Source organism: Tasmannia lanceolata, unplaced genomic scaffold (assembly GCF_043159265.1).
Source record: "Tasmannia lanceolata isolate RefF3 unplaced genomic scaffold, GAP_Taslan_0.1 ptg000018l, whole genome shotgun sequence".
NCBI classification, from domain to species: Eukaryota; Viridiplantae; Streptophyta; class Magnoliopsida; order Canellales; family Winteraceae; genus Tasmannia; species Tasmannia lanceolata.
The window spans coordinates 4,840,414-4,857,189 of NW_027518695.1; the positions used below are offsets into that span (position 1 = coordinate 4,840,414).

The following is a 16,776-nucleotide window of genomic DNA, read 5'->3' on the forward strand; positions in this document are numbered from 1 at the left end:
AAAAAAATTTAGCATTTAACAAAAATGGTAAAAATGGCAGTGATGTGCCCTCCCTGATGGATAAAATCACCCCCTTGCAATAACACGTTTTGAGTCTTTTCACTTTTGTCATTTTACGGAAAAAAAATTGATAAAGGCACCCATTTTAAGTTTTAATAACTTACGTAACAAAGCCCTAAAGTGCAGAAAACGTCGAATTTCTCTTGAACTGTTGCTAAAAGGGTAAAAAAAACCCTAGGTTTTATCTCTCTCTTTGTCTCCCCTCCCAACTCCTCAAGAGGTTTAAGGAGAAGAAGAACAAGAGCCCCACTATTTCGAATCTTTCATTGTAAGGTATTGATATTTTCTCTTTCTTTTATTTCTTTTTTCTCACAAAAAACGTGGACAAGAGCCCCCACGGTTTCGAATCTTTCATTGCCCTGTTATTTTTGAATTTTGGTAATTGAATGTGAGTATTGAGTATTGAGTGTTCTTTTTGGATTTTGAGAATCGGATGTGAGCAATTGAGCATGTTCTTTCATTAAGGCCCTGTTCTTTTTGGATTTTGAGAATTGGATGTGAGGGAGGATGTTCTTTCATTAAGGCTGACAATGAAAAAAATCAGATTTCCAAATAAGATGTAAACCCACTAAACCCAAATAACAAATGAAAAAAAAAGTTGGGTAAACCCATAACCAAACCATACCAAACCGAACCGATCGAATTCGGTTCTGGTTCTGTTCGGTTCCATGAAACCATGGTTCGGTTCGGTTCCGGTTCCAAAATTTGAGAACCGACAGGGATCGGTTCGGTTCTGGGTATACCCAAGAACCGAACCGACCCTTGTCCACCCCTAAACATGAGTATGAGGATGATTGATGTATTTTGTATCCAAAACTCAAAGCCAAATCCAAATACAAAAATATGAGGTATCCGAACGTGGCATAATAGTCAACGAGAATTCTCTAAATACCATCTGATGGATGATTGGGAGCAAGCCTAATCTGTGGTGATTCACGGATTTGATCTATGAGGTTCGTGACTATGTAGTGTTCTTTTATGTATTCATTACTGCAAAAGTCAACATATAGAAAGTCACCCAGTCCATTTTTAACATGTCTGTCCCTCAGCAAATGGCGTCCTTGGAGATCTTGGATTTTCTTCATCCATGATATACTGGTTACTTTGAATCATATACCAAAAATTTCTTTCATAAAGAAAGTGGATAGGCACGGGAGCGGGATAGACAGATTGTGTCATGGAAGTCCCGACTCGAGGAGCATCGCATCTTCTCTCGCCTATTTCTAATCCCTACTCAAGAAAGTTGTGCCCTCCGTATTGCATGATCTCGAACCGGTTTATACAAGCGCTCTCACGTTTGGAGTGACTCGCCTAAAAGTCGTTGAGGACTCGAAATTGGTTATCAGTTGCCTATCGACATGGCAGGTCAATAATAGCTACGCTATTGAGCGACCTCCGCCTGATCCCGAATGGCCTGCTCTAGATAGGGGAACTTTCGGTAAGCTCTACTAGTCCTAGGGGGCCAGTCGAACCTTATAGTGAAGTTGGAGTGGATGTCATCGGCCTTCTCACATTCGTATCGATCTGTCCACGGTCGTCTGCTTTTATCCATTATTCTTTCCATATTTTCTTTTATCTTCTCTTCTACTAATAGAACTATAGCTATGAGAAATAGAGTGATTTTAACACCTCAATTTATTATGATTCTTGCACAGTTGCCTTTTTGAATGGACGGGCGTAAATTTTGTTTTATTAAGGTCGTAAATTTTGTTTTACACCCATTTTACAAATCACAAGTAGGAAGATAGAGGAAAGTGTTCCTAAGCTTGAGCTAAAAAACACATGTGGCCCCATATTTTTTGGGGGATCCAAAGCATTCATTTGGAAGGCCCTTCCATGGATAGGGTGTGTACCAAAAAACAGCCCTATAGGATCATCCTAACCTTGCCATTTGTAGAGGGGAAAAATGTGAAGAAACATGGACACACAGTGTCTATCCATTTTCCCCTCCACCTTTGATTGGGTTAGGATTATCATATATGGCTGATTTTTTGTACACACCCTATCCATGGAAGGACCTTCCAAATGAATGCTTTGGATCCCAAAAATGTGGTGCGACATGTGTTTTTTAGCTCGAGCTTAGATAAGCTTCTCTGAGCTCGAGCTCAGGAACACTTTTCTCATATAAAGCCATATTTGGCAGCCATGAAAAAAAATTTCCATGGAATATTAGTTTATCCAGTGCTGGGAGAGGGACAAGGAGGGTGAGAGAAGGAGAGAATTGAGAGGGCATGAGTGAGGACAGGTTGAGAAGTGGGTGAAAAAAACAGGAAAAAGAAAAACTCAAAGATAAAGAGCAATAGAACTTTTCTTTTCCTATTCCCTCTCCCACTCTCAAACCCATGGCAAATTAGTTTTTTCATTCCAATGTACATATCCACAATCAAACAGTTCCACTCTTTCTATCTCTCTCACACCATATGCCAAACTAGTTTTTCATTCCAACATGCCAATGTACATATCCACAAGCGAACAATTTCAGCCGTTTATTTGATGGACCCACGAGTATCGATCAGAGACTCACAACCGTGGATGAACTTCGGAGAGGGTAGTTACGTCATATTATAAGAATAAAAGCTCCCGCAGTGAAGAAAGAAAACGAGCAGCGCCCTCAGATTACAGAAACCCAAGACAGCGAGAAAGAGAGCTTTTTCTTCTTCTCCGAACGAAACAAGCAAAAAAATAAGATTTAGGGTTTTGTAGAGGAACGAAGAACGAACCCTTTTTCGAATCATGTCTCCAATTTCTATCTGTTCGTGCAGCAGGGTAGTGATTTTGCCGGGAACGTTTAACAGATTCTTTCTCTCGAGAAGAGTCGAATCGATTAATTCTAGCGTTCCTGTTTCTAGGGTTTCTGGTGGTGTTAGGGCTTCCATGGTCGATTCTTATGAAAGTTCTTCAGATTTCGTCAAGCGCATGGAGCAGGCCTGGTTGATCTCTCAGGTCCCTCTCTTTTCTCTCTATTTCTCTTGTTTTCCCCCTATCGATGAGTGAGGGTTTCTCCTTTTTTTCCTCTATTTTTTTTCATCTTTTTTTCTTCCTTTTTGAATTAGCTGGTTATATGAATTATAGGGTTTTGTTGCTTGATTTCTGTTTCCTTGTCATTGTAGGATGGATTGGTTAAAAGAGTAGAGTATGTGATTCTTAAATTGGTAGAAATTTTTCGTTGTATACATGCTGGTTACTTGAATTCGTTGTGAATTATAATACGTTTTGGATTATTTTTTTGATATGTGCATGTTATTATGATGTACGTGGGGTTGGTTAGAATGTAGTTATGATGAGGTCGTGGCTTATGTGTTTAGGGTAGGGATAGTGTGTCTTGTAAGTGGGAAAATGGATAGATGATGTGTAACTACCTTTGTGTTGTATTTAAGTAGTTGTATTACAATTAATTGTGGAGAATTTTGGCAACAAGGAAACTTTGTTTTAGGACAGTTGTGGTTCCTCTCGAATTGAACCTCTAGGAGGTCCTGTTGCCTCGAACCAACAGTTTACCTCTCCTTTTCTATCTATTTTTTCTTTATTTATTTGTGTTGCGGCCAATTAGGAACTTACCATTTTGCAAGTGCTTGTATTCGAATTATAGATCTCAATTGGTGAGGCTCTCATCTCTCAACTTGTAACAGAAGACCCTCATTGAAATACCATCATTAACTTATTTCTCTCACCATTTCACCGAACACAGTCATATAATTGGCACTAGAACACCCCTATATAGTTCCTGTTACATCTCATCAATTGTGTATTGTAAATACGCTCAACTCTAAAACAAACGTAATGAGTATTAGATTTTCCCTTCAATGGATTATCTCTTTTGATTGCATAATAATAATTGTCGATAAATTATTTTGCATTTTGAATCCATCAGGATAAAGCCCACTGTGTGCAAGCCTGCCAAACACATGTATTTTGCTTTTTTGTTTTCATCTATTTCCCCAATCGTAGATATGCATACGCGCAATGAAAACGTCAAGGAAGCTTTTAGGGTTTTGAAGAGAAGAGGATATTGCATCTCATATCCTTAGTGTGTTCACTCATGTTAAGGTCCATATTGGTTGGTGTGGTTAAATTTTTTATCCTTTTATAAAATTGGGTCTTGAAACTATTTTTAATAGGAAAATACCCGCATATGACTTTGCCTTCACAGGCCTAGTCAAAAGTCAACTTTCCTGTTCTGGCACAAAATTCAACATTTTTGGTCATTTCGGGCCTAGTCAAAATATTAACTTCCAGATAATGTATGATTTAGTCTCTAAATTTTTTTCATCTAGTCAGGCATTGGTCAACACAGTTATTTTAACTGACAATGATTTTCTTTAAATAAATGTTGGATCTTTACAATCATAATGTTATGATGGATGGGGTTGCAGAGGATGACCCTGTTGTTCCAAGTTTTAACAATTGTTCATTTCTTTGAATTTAAAAAAAAATTTAACTATTAAAAAAAATTCTCCAGTTGTAGAGACTTTTCCGAAACGAAATGTTGAAACGTTTCGTTCCACTGACTTCAACAAAACGGAATTGATAACTAAGGTTTCAAGGCAGAAAAAAAATATTTTGTACCTTTGATGCTGGTCATGTCTATATGCATCAGGAACTTCTCCATATGCATTAGTAAGGCAACTCCTGATGGATAACTACAAATTTTGCACTACTTTCTTCTTCTTCTCTGTTTTTTATTTTTTAATTTTTTTAGGGTCTTTCTCGTAACAGAGAAAGTACCATCCAAAATTAGGCGAATGCCTCTTTAAGTGGCGAGCACACGGTATTCCTTAGTAAAAGACGAAAGAATAGTTCGCTCTGTGCTCACCACAAGGCTGTGTAATTTTGCGCTACTTTGTTTTACTAGTAAAATGTGCACTTTGGACCATGTTGGTCACATATCTCCATATTTGTGCCTGATCTGCATTTATCTGCCTGTGATGTTTGAACATCCCGTAAACTTTTCCCTTTACCTTCAATAATATTTGACTTTACTTTTTTAGATAAAAGGTGAAGGTATTTAGGGCTTAGCCAATTTTTTTTCTAATGGTTTCTGTAAGATATTTTTTCGGTAAAAGCTAATTTAGAAAGTCATGTAATTCACTTAAACATTTTAGCTTAAGAAGCCTACTTACAATCTTTGGGAAGAGTAGGGGTTATAGTGTGGCTTCCTGCGAAGGCACTATTTGAACCACTGGAAGTCTAACCCCCCACCTGTTTAGAGATTGGGTTTCCATTTAGGTTCTTGTCATTGGTTTGGGTTTATCCTAGTTGAGTATTTAGAGTTTCCTACAAAGAGAGTTTATATTTTGAGACATGTTCTTGTGAAGGAATTGTAGTTGTTTTGTTATTTATGGATGACATTCACATGGTGTTTCCATGCGCAACCATTATAAATTGCTCATCAATTTTGTTTGTCATCTGCCACTCCAAGTTTCTCAGGGATTTTTATTACACTCTATTCGTATATGTGTCTATTTAGCTAATCCACAATTCCACATATGTTGCAATTTCAAAAAAAATAACCAAAATAGAGAATGAAAATCCATCTCCAACAACTCTGCTCCCAACACGCTCATGGTGCAGATGCGGAGGGTTATTTTTATCTTTATGCAAATCATCTCAGCAGAAACAAGGAAATGCAGTTTGGAGAGGATATCAGTTATGTTTATCAATCAAGATTTATTGTGATTTAAGGGTGCATCCAAGAACACCTCAATTTAATCTTCCGCTGAGTACAAGAACACCAGAGCACTGGTGTTGTATGGGGCGGCATTACTGGTGGTGTTTAGCATTTTCTGACTGGTCCAGCATTTTTCCCCTGAAATGATTTTGCATCTTTCTTCCAAATATGTTTAGAAGAAGAGTTACTTTTCATGCACGGCACATTTCAAATAATTGCTTGCTATCTCTGAAAAGGACACATCACTAACAATCTTTAGATTGTCTATGTAGAGGTGTGATGCAGGGTATATGGTAAAGATAAGACGCGGATGGGCAAAGAGGTTGTTCTTGCACAATGGATAAGCTTTAAGAGATAAAAGGCTTGAGTGCAGTCCACTAAATTTAGAATTTCCGAACTATAACGAGCACAATTAGAGGACAATTCCACAAGACATTCAATTATTGAATCTCTCTTGAACAACTGAACAGAATAGTTTCATTCAATTTCAAAGACACATTTCATCAAACAATTGAGCTTCAATGAGAGGCATTTTCGGTTCAAACACAAGCTTGTGCGAGATGAGAAATTCAACACAATTAACTAGTGCAGAGCTCTTATTTACCAAGGCGTTGGATTAATTTCTATGGATCCAAGTCAGAATCAAGTGAATTTCATATAGAAAGATGCCAAGTAATTAAACGAAGGCGATCAGTTGAGTAGCAGAAACTAATATTACTGAACAACAAGTTTCTGCTATACTTAAGATTCTTCCTATCAATTCCCTTTTCTTGTAAAAAACCTTGGAAATCAGCAATCAAAATACGAGGATTCCATTTCAGACAATTTGAAATAATGGTCTGGATCTGTTGGAACTTCGATCACACCAGATCGGGATTGTTTTCCATAGAAATTCTAGTGCTCACACACATAGAACAATATAGAACTAACATGTTCATAACTGGCCCTAATTGCTCCACCAAAGTTAGAATTTCCATGTATTCATTGCACCAAAACAGAGCTATGAGCTGAGGAGATGAAATCACTTACAGAGATGTCTTTCTAAATGATTCTCATTCGTAAAGACTCTCAGCAACTTGAGGATTTCTGCAACCTTGCACACAAATACAAATCTGCCTTCTTCTTCGATAAATTCAAACTAAGCTCCAATGGATCTTGGCATGGGGATGCCAAGACTCGAATCAGATAAAATTCCTTGCAAATCAAGGATTAGAAATGTGGAGAAGAGATGGAGCTTGCTCTCCAAGCTCAAGATCCCTCTCTTGAATGAATTCCTCTGTGAAACCCTCTCTGCAAAGAGGTTTTCTTCCAAAAATCAAAAACTCAGATTTATTCCCAATCTCCAAAGATTACAATGTCAAGGTCTAAAATGAAAAATGAGGGCATTAGTAAATGTCTAATGAGCAGAGTACTTGACAATTACAAAGAAAACACTAATGCCACACTTACTACTAATGACATAAGAAAAATCCTAACCAATGGAGGCTGATGTAAAGATTCCAAGGGAATGCTCCTGCATCAAGGTGGTAATCAATTTCCTAAAGCTTTCTTCTCTCTCCATGAAGCATGCTTCAAAAAGCTTGGCTGTGAGGGCACAGCCAACAGTTCACTATGAATATTCCGATTGACGTACTTCTGAGACAACAATACTGCCTATTAGTCAGTTTTGATTTTAAATTTCTCAACAAAACAATCAAGGTTTAGCTTTCTTAGATGTAATTTGATAAATGATAAAGATACTCATAGCCACAAATATCCCCCACATTTTTTAAAATATCGCAATATGTTCAACTTTTGTTAAAATGACATAATCCCAATATTATCCTGAGATTTTGAATATCATTGAGATATCTTCATATTTTATTTTTACCGCAAAAATATCACCAAAATATTGCGATAAATTCACGATATTATTTATTGCTCGAAATACATCCTTTTAGTGAGAAATTCCCGAGACAAATATTTGTGACTACGTTGTTCTCCTACCCTTGTGGAGGCTATAGTTCCTAGCAGTGTCATATACCATGCCAAGTTGATGAAAATTCGCTAATCCATCAAATATAAATTTTCCATGCCAAACATACAGCAACCAAGGCCGATCGCTTGTACTACTTGCAACTCAAATGGAAATGTAGAATGCAAATGGTGCGGTGGGACTGGCTTCTTTATACTCGGCGACAACATGCTTTGCCAAGTGCCTTCAAGAAACTCTAGCTGTGTCATTTGTTCTGGAAAGGTAATACATAACTACATTTGCATTTTGAAACCCCATTCTGTTGTTTTGACATGACAAAACCTGCAACAGTTTTATTCTCTCTGTTAGGGCTCAACTTGCTGCTCGGACTGTAAAGGGACAGGCTTTCGTGCCAAGTGGTTAGGAGAACCGCCCCACACGAAGCGATGATTATTGATTTGGTATTAAACCGACCTCACTGCACCTGAGAATCAAGGCGTGTGAGAACAGTCGCCTGATGCACAGTGAATTATTTTCTAGTGTTTCACTAAGTTTTCTCATGGTCTCATCAAGATGGTTGTGGCTTCCCATTCCAAATTGCAGATCAGAACTTGCAAAATATGCCAAGAATCACAAATTCAAAGCCACCTTGTGTATTCTGTTTATTTATAGTTCTTATGTAAATGCAACCCATACTTGTAACAACACTAATATAGTCCAGACAGGGTTCTGCTTACAGATAAAAGGGAACCCTCCACTCCAATCTAGAGGTAATGACACAACCCAAGTACGTAAGACCGACAACCTATCTCGGACTCCCAAGCTCTCGTCCGTTGCCTAGAGTTCTGACTCTGGGCATTCCTGACCTTTGTCTGTGAGTGCAGGACACCAGGACGAGTTGACCAGCCTCTGCCACAGCTTGATCAAGAGGGTGGGACCTATCCGAGCACCTAGGTTGGATCCAAGCAGCAACTGAAGCAAAATGTAGTTCTTAAATTTCTTGAGGGGAGACAAGGTCACAGGGGGATCCAATCATGTCCTTTCCTCTTTACCTAGTGGCAGAAGCTCTTAGTATCGTGCTTAGTGGGTCGAAGGCTGGAGGAGTGAGGTTTCTTTGAAGGGGTCAAAGTGAGCTCTCTTTTCATAATCACTCACCAACAAATTGTAGATTATTTTTTGTTTTTGGCCAATGGTAGGATTGATCAAGAGGAAAAACTGATATCTAAGTTTTGGTGGAATGGGCGACTCCTCGCCCCGTGGCAATTGGTGCTCTGGATGGATGAGATCATGAAGCGCATAGCGGGATCTGAAGTATCCTTTTAGCTTGTCAGGTGCTCGGCCAATAGTGTGGCCGACAAGCTCGCCAGAGATGGTGTGGCAAGCGCTAGCTTGGAGATATTTGACTTCCTCCTCCCGTGAGGGGTGTTATGTACTGATAGCTTTCCTTTTGTTACTTTTGTTATTCTTGTACTGACCACCTCACTCTTGGGGTCTCCCCCTTCTTATTTGCCATTCGGAAAAAAAAAAGGATGTTTTTGTGAAAGAATCAGACTTAGCAAAGCCACACTATCTAATCTTTCACCTTTTAAAATTCGAAGTTTGGTATAAAATGCAATTGAAAGGCTCCAAACATAGTTCTTTATGTAAAAAGGGAAGAGGGAAAGAGAAATAAACACGTCCAACATTGGGACGCATGAAAACCCAAAAAATATGGAGAACATAGTAGAGGAGACCTAAAGTTCCACACCAAGTCTCCCTTAGGTAAAGTGGCTCCATTGATTTGGAAATTGTAGAGACATTGTTTGACATGACATGACATGAATGGGAGATGTTGGAAGTGTAGTTAGAGTGCTTGCTAAGAGTGTATGCGCAAGTGCATGGCAATTGATTTGTTTGTCCGGTGATTGTAGGTCTAGGTGGGAATTGAGAAGGACATTATAGACTTTGGGAAGATTCGGTAAAGTTCCATCATATCATGCATTCTCTAGCCTATGTAGTGTCATAAAGGGGTAAATTTTTGGCATTGTTTGAGTAATGTAGGGGAGGAGAGGTTGGTTTTGTAATGGGTGTACAGTATAAATTTGAAAATGAGGAAATTGATTGCTTTGCATCTTTAGTTAGGGCTTTGGAGGATGTGTATGAGCCAGCAACTTCTACCTAGTAAATGACTAATGTATTGGGAAGAGGAGGGTTAAGTGGATCACCGATTCACATTGCAAGGAGGCTGCAAAGATTTGGCAGCCATACTGAAGCGCTTTGGCATGGTCTGGGTGTTTTCGGATATTCGATCCAGCTTACCTATCTAAAAAAATAGTTTGGGTGTTTTACTATTTCTTAGATGGTTGATTTGGGCTTTTGTTGATGAGAGAAGAATGCTATGAAGAATTGTTCTTCATGTGGTACCATGCGGAAATTGCATTGAGAGAATTTTGAAAATTGTCTTTATAGGTATTGAGATTTCTCAGTCAAGCTCAAATTTGCACTCGGCAGAATTCTTGAAATGCTACTGATATTGGCACTACCATGTTTTAATAATTGCACAAACACAGCCTGCCTTTTGGCTTCTAAGAGCATTTTAGAAACTGATAACTTTTGAAAGGTACTTCAATAATAAAAGACCAGATGAGTTAGTCCAACTATCAAAACATGGTAGTGCAAATATCAGTAGCCTTGTTGAAATTGCAAAATTAATTAGAATCAGTTAGCACGCATTTCTCAAGAACAGCAAGTAACTCTCATCTTCGGAGCACATCCTTACCATATTGTGAGCATATCATAATGGGTAGGATTCTCATGCTAACTCATTTTTTTAGCAAATTAAACACTACTGCTGCTGCTGCTACTACTACTACTACTTTTTCTTCTTCTATAGTGGGAGGGATGCGGCGAGCGAGCGAGTGACGGCAATTTGATGAAGAGAGGACGCCAATGGCCATCATGGAACAGGGTAGCGGCAAAAGAGATGAGGGAGGAGAAAAGCATAAAATTAGAGGGAATGAGGGTATTTTTAATATTGGCATTCTTCAATCATTTTAACAACCTACTGTAATTAGCAATTCAAAAAAAAAAAAAAAAAACTACTGTAATTATATAGTCAAAAGCTCAATAGCTAAAATGTTGTTCTTTGAGAAAGTGATACAAAGGAAAAAGGCTTTTGGAAAATGATGGTCATGTGCAGGACCCTGAAACCAGGCATATATTCCTCTAGTCTTACAATCATTAAGGTTGCCGGAATTTTTTTGGTTCTTGGGATTTTTGTGGAACAAAAAACTTCCTGGGAGATTGTTGGGAAAAAAAAAAAACTCCCTGGGAGTATCCCGGTAAAATAAAAATCCCATGTTTGGTTGACCGGACTATGGTGGGAAAAAAAAAATACTTTGTTCGGTTGCTTGAACTGTTGGGAAGAAAAATATTCTTCTGCAAGCTTATTTTTTATTCCTGGTATTATTTTGGTTCCTGGGAGTTTTTTTTTTTTTTCCTTCTTGGGGTTTCGTGCAGGGTTATTTTGGGCCCACCAACCAAACGTGGGTTTCCTGCGAAAATTCCACAAAAGTCCCAAGAATAAAAAAAATTCCAGCAACGAAATGTAGCTTAATGGCGGAAATAGCAGCAATGATTCCATACCATCATTTGATGTTATATCATAACCTTATATCTCTCTAAAATATCATACTTTGGCCACAAATTATAAAAAGGAATGGCATTCAATGGCCGAAACATCATACCAACAGAAATCACTCATAAATACATTGACTAACTATTCAATATAAAGTTTTGGGAAATGATTTCAGCACAACTATATTTTGATACATGCGCTCATGTATCTTGTCTTGTAGTGTTTAACTGTCCCTTATGTGCTTTTTTGGGAACCGTAATAACCCTTTTACAGCTCTTTAAATTCTAATAGACAAGATACATGAGCCATGTTATCAAAACATGTTTGTCCTGAAATCATTTCCCTAACTTTTTCCCTCTTTACTGTCTGTCTCCTCCTTTCTGTTGTAAATGTAAGCAAGAGTATGTCACTAATTTCTCTGCAACACTACACCAAACAAACAGGCAAACACAAGGGAAAGTAAAAAAATAGAAATATCAATGTTTGGAAGGGGGGTAATCCCCAACAATCAATGTTGTCACTCTGCTCTTATCTCCACTCTAATAACTGATCTTACAATCCACTTCTGCCTAATAATTGTAAACAACATTGCATTTTTGTATTAACTGCCCACCCTCCCAAGTGGACCAACAAGTTCAATTTACCTTATATATAACTGAGATTGGAGCACAGTACCAAAACGGAATAAAACTCATCTCAGACGGATTAAATCAGGTGAGCCGTTTAAGGATGGTGGATGATGCATCCACTTGGCATGTTCTAGACCGATCCCGCCAATCAAGCAGCACCAGCGAGGCAGCATAGTGGGCCAGCGCCCCCGTGAGGATGATTTCATAGATTTAACTCAACTTTTGGCCGATTGAACATGATTCCTTCTTTTCTTCTACATTCCTCTCTCATTCTCTTCTTATACTTCTGGAGGGAGGCAGTGACAATTGTTGAATGGCAGTAACGGTGAGAGGGTGCAGAGGTGAAAAAGTTTTGTTTAGGGGTGCAACTTGGGTCGGGTCGGGTCAAGCTTTTGCTAAAAAATGAATTGGAATCAACCCGAACCTGACCTGATTTTAAGTTAAAAGCTCAACCCTAATTTCCAAAACTTGACCCAAGTTGCAGCATTGTGTTGCAGATAATAAGGGTAATTTTGTCTTTTGAACCGTACAGCACTCCTTGTATCTTTGCCTTTTCAATAGTATGGCACCACTACTACGTGAATACTTTTGAAATCACCTTTTTCTAGTTCAATGTTTTTATCATTACATAGTCAAAAGCCCAGGAGCTTAAAAAAGCTTTCGTTGAAAGTAGTAGAAGGGAAAAAGGCTTTTTGAAAAAGCACTTCGCTTCCCCAATCGAACAAAACAGCAAAAAAAGTTTAATTTGGTATGCAAACACAACTAGAGTCCAATGAATGCACCAGAGCCCCACATGAACTGGATGGTCATGGGCGGGACCATGATACCAGGCACATTCCTCAGGTCCTAAAATCATTTAATGGCAAAAGTAGCAGCAATGATACCATACCATAATTTAATGTTATATCATAAGCTTACATCTCACCATAACTTCGTACTTTCGCCACAAATTATAAAAAAGGAATGCCATTCAATGGCCGAAACATCATAACAACAGAAACCACTCATAATACAATGCCCAACTATTCAATATTCTCTTTTGCTCCCTTTCTGTCTTTCTCCTCCTTTCTTTTGTAAATGTAAGCAAGAGTATGTCACTAATTTCTCTGCTGTTACTACAGCATACAAACAAGCAAACACAAGGGGAAGTTAAAAAATAGAAAAATCTATGTTTGGAAGGGGGGTAATCCCCAACAATCAATGTTGTCACCCTGCTCTTATCTCCACTCTAATCACTGATCATACAATCCTAGCCATCAGGTTGGTAGACTTCTGCCTAATAATTGTAAACAACATTGCATTTTTGTATTAACTGCCCACCCTCCCAAGTGGACCAACAAGCTCAATTTACCTTATATATAACTGAGATTGGAGCACAGTACCAAAACGGAATAAAACTCATCTCAGACGGATTTTATCAGGTGACCCACTTAAGGACGTTGGATGATGCGTCCACTTGGCATGTACTAGACCGATCCCGCCAATCAAGCAGCACCAGCGTGGCAGCATAGTGGGCCAGCGCCCCCGCCACGACAAAAACATGGAAGATCTGATGGCTGTGGCCCGCAATATCAAACGCCCCGGGTTTCCACCGTTCGGGCACGCGGGTCACATAGAAACCGGCCCCGACTGCGTAGGCCAGGCCCATGACGAGCTCATAGGCTAGCGCCACGTGGCAGGAGGTGTGGTCCCAATTGAGGACGAGGGCGTGGGCCGCGGGGACAATGCCGGAGAAACCCATGGCGAGGAAAAGGACGGCGCGGAAGGGGCGGAAGCGAGGGGAAGAGAGGGCCGGGGCGAGGAGGGTTAGGATGGCGAGGAGGCCAAGGAAGGTGATGGTGGAGAGGTAGAAGAAGCGGGGGAGAGGATGGCAGAGGAAGGCATAGTAGATGGGTGGGAAGAAGGAGGAGACGATCATGAGGGAGATTCCGGCGTAGTCTAGGCGCCAGAAGAAGAGGTTTAAGCGTTTGGAGTGGCAAGCTAGAAGGTGGGACAGACCGCTACAGGCTAGGCAGCTCATGGACCCTGATAGGAATATGAACCAGGGCCAACGTGGGACCCTCTCCCTTGGATCTCCTCCTTCCATGGCCAATTGGATGGTGTTGGCTTGTGACACGTGTCTCTTTACTAGAAGGTCCTGTCACCAAAAGCTCAAATGAGTTGGATCCTTAGTTTTGAAAAATACAGGTATAGATATTTGTGGAATTTGCCACGTACCATTGCAGAAGGCATTCCGCGGGATGGTCCCTAGCAAATCCCTATATAATACACATTATTGATTTGTTTTTTTGGGATATGTGAGATCTAAAGCAACGCCTATCATGTGGACGGTTCGGATCAATCAAAGGTTGGAACCACTCTGCCCTAGTGGAAGGGCCACGTTTCATGATAATTGGGTCAGGGCCGTCATGCTCTACTCATTCATTCTTCAAGGCTCTGTTCACTTGTTTTGCTGGGGAAGGAAAAGAAAATATTTTCCGGGAATCTGATGTGACATTAGGAAAAGAAATCCAGGAAATCTGTACAGGAAAAGGATTCTCTTGACTGTTTCTAGACTGTTCACTTGCGCAGGAAAATATTTCCAGGGAAACTGCTTGCCCTTCTTTTTGCACTTGTTCCCTAGGAAAACGAAATCCGTGTGTTTTTAGTTGGAAATGAAATCCCTATGTCATTCTCCATGTCATTTTTGACTTATTTTAGAAACTCAACATGTGTAATTCTACTTTAACTTGGAAAGCGAGTGAACACCATAATTCTATCTTGTCAAGGAAAAAAGGAGGCTGCTCTCCAGGGATTTGCTTTCCAGGGAACGCAAGTGAACAGAGAGTGAACACCATAATTCTATCTTGTCAAGGTCTTGTTAAGTAAAAAAGAGGCTGCTCTCCGGGGATTTGCTTTCCGGGGAACGCAAGTGAACAGAGCCGCCAAAGGTGGTAAATTAGAAAAACGGTCAAGGAGGTTCTCCCTGAAGAAGAATTCAGAATTCAGTCAATTCCTTGTTCCAACCTAGCATAAAACTAAAACGAGAATGATTTGATTCTGTACTCCCACAGCCTAAGTTTTGCTAATAGCGATCGCATTATGATTATCTCCCCACCTTAACTACCTATCCAGCTACAAGATTAGACGGTCATCAGAAGCATGGGCTCCAACTGTTTCTCTGACTTCTGCACATTCAAGTGGGGCCCGTTATGTTTCCCATCCCTTCTTTCCAATTCTCATAAAAGAGAATACTATGGTTGGTGTATACCGAAAGAAAAGGGGGCGAAATTGGGTCAGAAAGGGCCATTGGTCCACTAATCGTACGGTTAAATGTGTCCCATCGGTGTACCTTTGGCCATGGCCAACCAGATGGGCTCCATTCCAGAACTGGAAAATGGGCCGCCCGATTGGTAACGTCCACCGCCTCTTCCGGATTTCAATTTTCAAATGTAAGAAATATTTTCGCCTCATCCTTAAAAATATTTCCTCTTTATTAAAGACAAAGCCAAAGGGGGGAGATGATATTTTCACTCCCCCTGCAGTACGCATTCGCACCCCTTATTAACGCTTTTTGACGTCAAATCACGTAAAAAGTGGAGCGAATGCGTACTGTAGGGGGAGTGAAAATATCATTGCCTTTAGAGAAATAGACAGAAAAACTTACTGGCATCAAATTTTCCGATATGTTCTTCAATGTCGGTGCCGGAATCGACCTGAAAAAGAGAGAGAGAAAAAACCAGTAAGAAACAAAAAATTAACAAAATCAGAACTAAATTAAGAACAAGACAAAACAATTCCACCTTGAAAAACCGAGGAACAGATCTCTAACTTCAAGAATCTCCATAGAACTCTCCACCGTCAGTGCAAGAAAAAGAAGAAATCCGGCTAAATGGCTAAAACGGAAAAAAAAAAACTCAACAAAATGCAAGAAAGAAAAATCGCAGTTCATAAATTCAAGAAATGAAGAGGAAAACATAAATGCTTACGTCCATATGTTAAGCGTTTCGTTATGCCAAGAAAAAACGCTGAGAAACGCCTCTTTTAAAGGCCATTCTGACCTATAATAATCTAAAATGAACTCATTGTCTTTCAGATATTCCGGCAAAGCTTCGTATTTCACCAAACGATACTTAGATTTCTCCCTTTTCTTCTCATCTGTATCATCTAATCGCTCGATTCTTCTCTCCTTCTCGATCCTCCTCCTCGCGCCTCGATTCTCTCCCATCGCTATCCGATCTCGGAATCTCGCAATTCCTCTTGATTTTCACCGGAATCCGGCGGAAATCAAACGGAAACTCGATTCCTCCCGTTTTCCGGTCACGATTCCTTATCCGACGAACCAGATTCAGGTTCGTGGTTTGCGCGAGAAAAATCTACCTGATCTTTACCTTCTAATCAACAAATACCTGATCCCTCTCTCTCTCTCCACACCTTCCTCTCACCAATCTCTTACCGAATTTCCGCTGGAAAACCGATTTTTCCTCCAAATTCTTAAATAAAGATGGCTCGGAAATCTCAAATGAAAAGCGGAAGAGTGTTTTCGTGATTTTATTTTCTTTGCCTTTTTCGGTGCTTTCGCTCTACTGTTGTAGAGTTATTTATAAAAAGGGCAGAAGAAAAAGTGATAGTCGCGCGATTAGTTCTCTTCTGTCCTCTAATGGAGGAGGATCGCATTTTAAAACAGAAATTGGGGAAACGTGTTCTTCTCTCGTTTTTTGCCCTCACATCACATGTCTTTCCTCTCTAGAAGTGGGGCTGCATCTGGACCGTCGTCTGTTATATGCTGGTACGGTGGGGCCCACGTGATTTTGATTGACTGGATTGAAATCGTATGCAATTATAGTTTGTGGGACCCAAGCTTTTGGGC

General features: G+C 39.8%; 1 protein-coding gene, 1 long non-coding RNA gene and 1 pseudogene across 2 annotated transcripts; 1 reads left to right on the top strand and 2 right to left on the bottom strand.

The window, feature by feature from the left end:
• Positions 1-2,511: 2,511 nt before the first annotated feature.
• On the top strand, positions 2,512-9,244 carry LOC143851009 (uncharacterized). The gene is made up of 3 exons (XR_013236163.1): positions 2,512-3,003; positions 7,815-7,964; positions 8,052-9,244. It is a non-coding gene; the product is annotated as an uncharacterized LOC143851009 (long non-coding RNA).
• On the bottom strand, positions 4,763-4,883 carry LOC143852136 (U5 spliceosomal RNA; annotated as a pseudogene).
• A 3,552-nt stretch (positions 9,245-12,796) lies between the features above and the next one.
• LOC143851272 (heptahelical transmembrane protein ADIPOR2-like) lies at positions 12,797-16,593 on the bottom strand. The gene is made up of 4 exons (XM_077360626.1): positions 15,896-16,593; positions 15,710-15,802; positions 15,574-15,622; positions 12,797-14,064 (listed from the first exon to the last, which is right to left on the bottom strand). Exons 1-4 carry the CDS (start codon positions 16,132-16,134, stop codon positions 13,345-13,347), a joined length of 1,101 nt encoding a protein of 366 aa, XP_077216741.1. The 5' UTR covers positions 16,135-16,593; the 3' UTR covers positions 12,797-13,344.
• Between the last annotated feature and the right edge of the window lie 183 nt (positions 16,594-16,776).

Excerpts from the sequence above, each read along its gene's own strand:
- LOC143851272 (XM_077360626.1), bottom strand. The coding sequence starts at position 16,134 with ATGGGAGAGAATCGAGGCGCGAGGAGGAGGATCGAGAAGGAGAGAAGA. Across the intron at positions 15,803-15,895 it reads GAAACGCTTAACATATGGAC|CCATTTAGCCGGATTTCTTC; the intron begins GTAAGCATTTAT and ends TTTCCGTTTTAG. Across the intron at positions 15,623-15,709 it reads CTGTTCCTCGGTTTTTCAAG|GTCGATTCCGGCACCGACAT; the intron begins GTGGAATTGTTT and ends TCTCTTTTTCAG.